This window comes from Macaca nemestrina, chromosome 7, assembly GCF_043159975.1.
Source record: "Macaca nemestrina isolate mMacNem1 chromosome 7, mMacNem.hap1, whole genome shotgun sequence".
NCBI lineage: Eukaryota > Metazoa > Chordata > Mammalia > Primates > Cercopithecidae > Macaca > Macaca nemestrina.
Window position 1 is genome coordinate 138,002,429 of NC_092131.1, and position 7,460 is coordinate 138,009,888.

General features: G+C 43.4%; 1 protein-coding gene across 3 annotated transcripts in view; it reads right to left on the bottom strand.

Annotated features, from left to right (window-relative positions):
• Positions 1-7,460, bottom strand: part of LOC105488745 (sorting nexin 1) — a 47,516-nt gene that overhangs the window by 39,394 nt on the left and 662 nt on the right. Inside the window, exon 1 of one of the 3 annotated variants that reach the window (XM_011753160.2) lies at positions 5,925-6,113. The exons of 1 other annotated variant lie outside the window; for it this stretch is intronic. In XM_011753160.2, coding sequence (XP_011751462.1) covers positions 5,925-6,083 — 159 coding nt within the window. In that variant the 5' untranslated portion in view covers positions 6,084-6,113. Of the gene's footprint in view, positions 1-5,924; positions 6,114-7,460 lie in introns of those variants that run through there. One more of the 3 variants, XM_011753136.2, reaches the window with a different exon arrangement.

Here is a 7,460-nt window from a genome sequence, read left to right on the forward strand (position 1 = left end):
TAATTCTTATCAAAACAGCAACAGAAGGAAACTTTTTAAAAAAACGTGATATCTACAAAAAATCTTTAACAAGCATCATTCTTAAAAATTTTTTTTAATTTTTATGTTTAGTTGAAAATTGTACATGTTTATGGGATTCTGAGTGATATTTCAATATATGTATACAATGTACAATGATCAAATCAGGATAATGAGTGCATCTAACACCTCAAACATCTATTATTTCTTCGTGCTGTAAACATTCAAAATCCTCTCTTTCAGCTTTTTGAAAATATACAATAAATATAGTTAACCACATTCACTCTACAGTGCTACAGAACAAGAGAGCTCATTTCTCTCATCTAGCTGTAATTTGGTATCTGTTACCAGACGTTGATTAGGATACAAAATTAAACAGGTTTTAAAAAGCTGAGGTGGGACCATAAAATGGTGCAGCTACCATGCAAAGCAGTATGGAAGTTCTTCAAACAATTGAGAATAGAACTACCACAAGATCCAGGAATCGCACTTCTGGGTATATATCCAAAAGATTTAAAAGCAGGATTTTGAGGAGATATTGGCACGCTCATATTGACATCAGCACTATTTACAATCGCCAAGAGGAGGAAGCAAACTCAAATGTCCACTGGCAGAAAAATAAAATGTGCTATATACATTCAATGCAATATTATTCAGCCTTAAAAAGAGGAAAATCTTGTCACATGTTATAACACGGATGAACCTTGAGGACACGGTGCTAAATAAAATAAGCCAGTCACAAAACAAATACTGTCTGACTCCAACTTATATAAGGTATCGAAAACATACAAATTGACAGAAACAAAGTCAGAATGGTGATGGATTACCAGGGACTGTGGGAGCTGTTAATAAGTATAGAGTTTCAAATTTGCAAAATGAGGAAGTTCTGGATCTCTGTTTCACAATAATGTGAATATACTTAGCGCTACTAAACTATACACTTAAAAATGATTAAGAGGGTAAATTTTGTTATGTGAATTCTACCTCAATTTTTTCAAAAATATTTTTTTTGGGCCAAGCGTGGTGATTCACGCCTATAATTAGAGCACTTTGGGAGGCCAAGGTGGGAGGATCACTTGAGCCCAGTAGTTAAGAGACCAGTCTGGGCAACATAGGGAGATACCATCTCTACAAAAAAATAAATAAATGAAAAATTAGCTGGGCATGCTGGCACATGCTACTCAGGAGGCTGAGGTGAGAGGATCACTTAGCCCAAGAGGTAGAGGCTGCAGGGAGCCATGATTGCACCACTGCACTCTATAGCCTGGGAGACAGACAGAAACCTTGTATTTATTTATCAACAAATAAAAAGCTTTCGCCTCCTCTCGCAAGATGTTACAGTGATCACAGATTTAGGAGTAGTTTCTGAAAAGACCATGTCCTTTCCTGCCTAAATGCTAATACATAACTTATATAACTCTCTAAACTATTTGTAGTTTTAAAGCAATGACTTCAAATTTATTTCAGTAATTTTTTTGAGTCTCTCTCTCTTTTTTTTTTTTTTTTTTTGAGATGGAGTTTTGCTCTGTTGCCTAGGCTGGAGTGCCCTGGCATGATCTCGGCTCACTGCAAGCTCCAACTCCCAGGTTCAAGCCAAGCGATTCTCTTGCCTCAGCCTTCCCAGCAGCTAGGATTACAGGCATGTGCCACCACGCCAGGCTAATTTCTGTGTTTTTAGTAGAAACAGGGTTTCACCATTTTGGCCAGGCTGGTCTAGAACTCCTGACCTTGTGATCTGCCTGCCTCAGCCTGTCAAAATGCTGGGATAATAAGCATGAGCCACTGCGCCTGGTCAAGTCTCTCCAATTGAAGTAACTGGTTTATAGATTCTGAGATGCATGTCTAAGGCTGCTCTTTCAATTATAATGAAACCACATTTTAATTACTGAACTAACAAAGCCTCTTGGGCTGTAAAAAAGAGCAGATGGGATGATTAACAGCAGCAGTTGTTGTATCAATGCCCAGGAAATTACAGGCATACCATAAATTAGTTTTAACTTTACATGCCTCAACTTCAAAATTCTTCAATGCTCCTCTCTGTCTCCAACATGCAACAAAATAAAAGATGAAGATTAACTTAAATTAGTAAAATGCTATTGAAGTCGGCCGGGCATGGTGGCTCACGCCTGTAATCCCAGCACTTGGGATGCCAAGGCGGGCAGATCCCTTGATGTCAGGAGTTCCTGACCAGCCTGGCCAACATGGTAAAACCCTGTCTCTATTAAAAATACAAAAATTGGCCAGGCATGGTAGTGCGTGCCTGTAACCCCAGCTACTCAGGAGGCTGAGGCAGGAGAATCGCTTGAACCCAGGAGGTAGCTGAGATTGCACCACTGCACTTTAGCCTGAACAAAAAGAGTGAGACTCCCTCTCAGAAAAATGAAGTCATTAAGTGTCTATTTGATGGCTTTTAGCTAATCAAATAAATGTTACCAGTTTTGTTGTTGTTTTGAGATGGGGCTTCACTTTTTCGCCCAGGCTAGAGTGCAGTGGTGCAATTCCGCCTCACTACAGCTTCAAGCTCCTGGGCTCAAGTGATCCTCCCACCTCAGCCTCACAAGTAGGTGGGACTACAGACTTACGCCACCATGCCAGGTTAATAATAGTTTCGACTTTGATCAACTGTGTTACCCATTTTTAAGGTTAACTTTTCTAATCCACTATTAGATGTTGTGGGGTTTTTTTGAGTAATTCCAGTTTACAAAATGCTCACCAACAAATACATCTCATGCCCTCAAAAAGTAAGCACTCTTTAAACGTTTATTATGGAGGGAACTCTTCTAAGCACTTTACGGCATTTTAATTTAATCTTCACAATAGTGGTAGAGGTGAATACTAGTATTACTCACTTTTTACAGGTGAGGAAACTGTAGAGAGTAATTAAGTACCATGTCCAGGGATAAGCTAGCCTGCCGTAGAGCCTAGATTTAAAACAGACTTCAAAGCCCACACTCTTACTTTGTTCTTCAATGTTGTTCTTTAAAATACCACAAGTGCTACAATCCTCTATCTTCTTTGGCTCACAACTAAAGTATTTATTGGATTACAATTTGTTCTTTATGGTTGTTTAACAAGACAGTTAAACTAGTGAGTTATCTTGGGGTCTTGGCATCCTGAAGATTAACATCAGGATGGGCAGCTTGAAAAATGGCTTACAGGTGGCATTTTAGTTTCTTTAGCAACTCAATTTTCCTGGGTCATACCTAAATAAAAATAATTATGCTTTCTGCGATAGAACAAGGTCATTCTGACCTCCTCACCCCCCTTTTGGCTGGAAATTAGGCAAAGGATTTTTACAGTCTTACAAAAAAGAGGTATTGATAACTCCATAAAGTATGGTAAGATGAATCAAACTGAAGCCTCTTACATTTATTTTATAAATTTCTTTTTTTTTTTTTTTTTTTGAGACAGAGTCTTGCTCTGTCACCTGGGCTAGAGCACAGTGGCACAGTCTCAGCTCACTGCAACCTCTGCCTCCCGGGTTCAAGTGATTCTTGTGCCTCAGCCTCCATAGCTGGGATTACAGGCACGTGCCACCATGCTCGGATAATATCTGTATTTTTAGTAGAGACGAGGTTTTGCCATGTTGGCCAGGCTGGTCTCAAACTCCTAGCCTCAAGTGATCCTCCTGCTTCGGCCTCCCAAAGTGCTGGGACTACAGGTGTGAGCCACGGCACCTGGCCACTGCTTTAGGTAACTCTAGAAAGTAACTCCTCACCCTTCCAGGTTCCTTTTTGGAAAATAAATCAACGTTTGCCTACGTGACCAATCACTTTCAGTGTCAGAGTTTCTGTTTTCATATTCTCAGTCTGTACATCATTCCAGCAGTTGCCAACAGTAGCTGTCTTCCATGACTTATAGGAGAATTACTAAAGGAACAGACTAAATATTTATTTTAAATAACAAACAGAAAGACTAAATTAGCAGCAAGAATTATTTCTCAGGAATTCACCTGCAATCCCAGCTACTTAGGAGGAAGGGAGGATCCATTGAGCCCAAAAGTTCAAGACAAGCCTGGGCAATACAGGGAGACTATGTCTCTAAAAACAGACAAAAAGTTTTTCCTGTTTTATGACAGTCACAAAGATTTATTATTTCTCAGAATAACAGACTTCATTTGACAGTTTTAGTTGTTATATTAGAATTATCAAGCACCTTATGAGCTGAGATTACAGACTCAATTTCTGAATACAGGACAGGGAAAATCTGACATAAATGAGGAAAGCCTCAAACTTTTTCAGACCGCATGTTGCATAACGAATTTACAGCTGTTTTATTTCGTTGGTTACACATTGAGTATTATGAAGAGAAGCATCCAAATAGATAAATTCACAGACCCAGCAATGAATTTTACAGCCTGGAACAACCTATACCAAGTGGTATGAGTAAATATTCTCATCAAACAGTCCAAAACATCTCCACTGGTTCCAATAACTGATTACTGATTTCCACATCACAAGGATTAGTTTTTTCCAATACCTAACTCTTATTAGAGACCCGGATATTTACTATTGCGGCAGAAGAATAGGGTCAGCAGGCAGGGAACTTAAGGGCAATTCATGCTGAATCAAGGAAAAACACCAAGGTTTGGGTGCAGGGAATCTGAGGTCAATTTATGTTAACTTTCTAAAAGAGAAAACACCAAGGTCTGGGGGCAAGGAATCTAAGGCCAATTCGTGCTGACTTCCCAAAGCTGAATTCCCAAAAGGAACCCCCTGGGTCTAGGGGCAGGGAACCTAGGGCCAATTAAGGCCAACTTCCTAAAGCTAAACCAAAAGGAAAAACCCCATCTCCCCACGCTGGAGTGGCAAAGGATCAAAGGCTACTATCCCTGCAACCCTCCCCTTCCACATCTCAGATGGAAAGGGAGAGTGCCTTAGACTGGCCACAGGCCAAGCAGGGACCATCGTTCATCTGTACAGGACGCCAATTCACCTCGGCCTTTAGCCACAGACCAAATCCTTCATCCAGATAAGGGGTAACCCATAGGAACCACAAAAGGAGCACTCAAAACCCAGAAAACTTTGTAAGTGGGCTCTTGAGCCCCCTGCTCCGGGCCACTCCCACCCTGTGGGGTGCTTTCTCGCTTTAATAAATTCCTGCTTTCGCTGCTTCGTGTTTCATTCCTCTGTTATTTTGTGCGTTTTGTCCAATTATTTGTTCAAAATGCCAAGAACCTCGACAACTTACACTCAAGGGCCTCCTACCGGTAACATTACGGGAAACACCATTTCCTCCTCACATTTCAGATTTGCTTCCAGTGAGGTAGGTACTTGGGCACTTGAACGCATCCCTTTAAAAAGGAGAAAGCTTTCTGATCTATGTAGTGATTTATCTGGCAGTGCCTTCTCTCCACCAGCCTCTAGCCTTATTTTCCTGAAGATCAGATGAATCAACATAACTTTTGTAAACTAAGATCCAGAAAGGGCCTTTGGTTATTATGAGTAAACGCTGCGCTAAAGAAAGAATTGGTGGGCGGGTCACCACCCCAGGCTACTCCACACAACGCTATTCATCTTAGAAGCAATAAGACCGGGGAAAGGTTTGCATCCCATTTGCTTATTCGGTCCTACTAAATCAGCCTTGGCAGGACACGACCTGCAAAATAACCCCGTGGATCCGTGGAGTTACCATACTGCAGGGTCAAAGGACGGCGTCGACGGCTCTCCGCTGCTGGGGACCTAGCCGCAGAAGGCACCACAACCCTTATTCTTTACTCTTCCCGCCTGGGGGCCGGGAAGCCAAGCCTACCGCTCTGAGCACATCCAGGGTCCCCGGGCCCGGACTGCTGACACCGAGGCAAGGTCTCACCAGGCCCACTCTGCCCAACCTCCCCGATTCTCGCTTAGCCTCTCTTCCCTTTCGGGGTGTCCTCCCGCCTGCTACCCCGAGGGATGAGAACTCACGACCACCGCGGCGCCGGTGAAAATGTCCTCCCCCTCGGTGTCGCTGTCCCCAGCCTCGGGTTCTGACCCCCCGGCCGCCCCCTCGGACTCCGGCTCCAGGCCGGGGAAAGGCGGAGGGAGTCTCTCCGAAGCGCTACAGCCACCACCACCCGACGCCATCTTCCTCCACCCGCGGCGGAAGCCGCAACAACAACTTTATCGAGAGATAGCGCCGTGAGCAAAGCGATCCAACGGTGCGAGGAGTGGGAGGGCCGCAAGGGACCCGTGGGATCCAAGGGGCGGAGGCGCAGGGGCGGGGCCTAGGCGCCGGGGGCGGGGCGGCACCCGGCCAGCTGAGGCTGCCCGGCAAATCCGAGGCCTGGATCGCGATGCTGAGATATTAATGAGTGGGGCCAAAGGGGCAGAAAAGTAGGAGTTAGGGGCTGCTCTGGTTCCTAGGGCCCTTTGTGCTCTGGATAGCTTTATCCAACAGGCTTCTAAGAGTTCGTCTGAATGAAGGAGTGTAACTAAAATGTTTGAAAACCTCTACATGCCATCTACCCATGCCAAGCACAATGCCCTCACAGAAGTCAGCACGAATTGGCCTTAGATTCCTCGCCCCCAAAAATAAATATTTCGATTGAGGTATCTGAACAAGACTGGAAGAAAGCTTCGCCACTTATTCCTTGAGCAACATTCAGTTAATTCATTAAGAAATACAGATATTGAGCATCTACTGTATGCCTGGCATCTTGCTATGAGTTTCAGATACAGAAATAAGGAAGGTATTTAATCGACAGTTCAACATGTTCAATGCTATGGTGTGCTGTGGGAGCACAGGGAAAGAGATTATCAATTCTACTTGGAGAAGTCGGGAGGTCTCACAGAGGAAGTTAGACCTCAGTGTCCTAGATTTGGCTGGAAAAATGTTAGGATTATCCTCTCAATTGCTGTGGAGTAAGTGGAGTGGCATAGACAGCAGGGAAATTATTAAACCCTGATCAAAATTTCCCTGGGACCTAAGCAATTCATTGTCTGGTGATCCTAAAGCCTACATTAACGAGACAAACAGGACTGGAGTTTAAAGATAAATGGGCATGTTAGCATGGGACAATTCTGCAAGATAATCCTGTCTTCTCAATAGAGATGACATTTGTCACCATCTTTGACTAGAAGTTTAGTTAGTTTGGTTGTAACTGCAAATTCAGGGATGGACTCCCTCACAGGTCATGTGAGCTGTTTGAAGGCAGGGGCAGCGTTTTATCTTTGTATCTTCCATGCCTATGGATCACCTATAGCAAATTAGTACCTATAAATTTAATCGGAGGGATGGATGGATAAAATAAAATCGATTTTGTTACTGGCATCCATTACACCCACGAACACCAGAGGGCTTAAGATACACTTTTTTTTTTTTCTTCTTCGAGAGAAGTCTCGCTTTTCTCCCCCAGGCTTGAGTGCAATGGCTCGATCTCTGCTCACTGCAACCTCCGCCTCCCGAGTTCAAACGATTCTCCTGCCTCTGCCTTCCAAGTAGCTGGGATTAAGGTCCCTGCC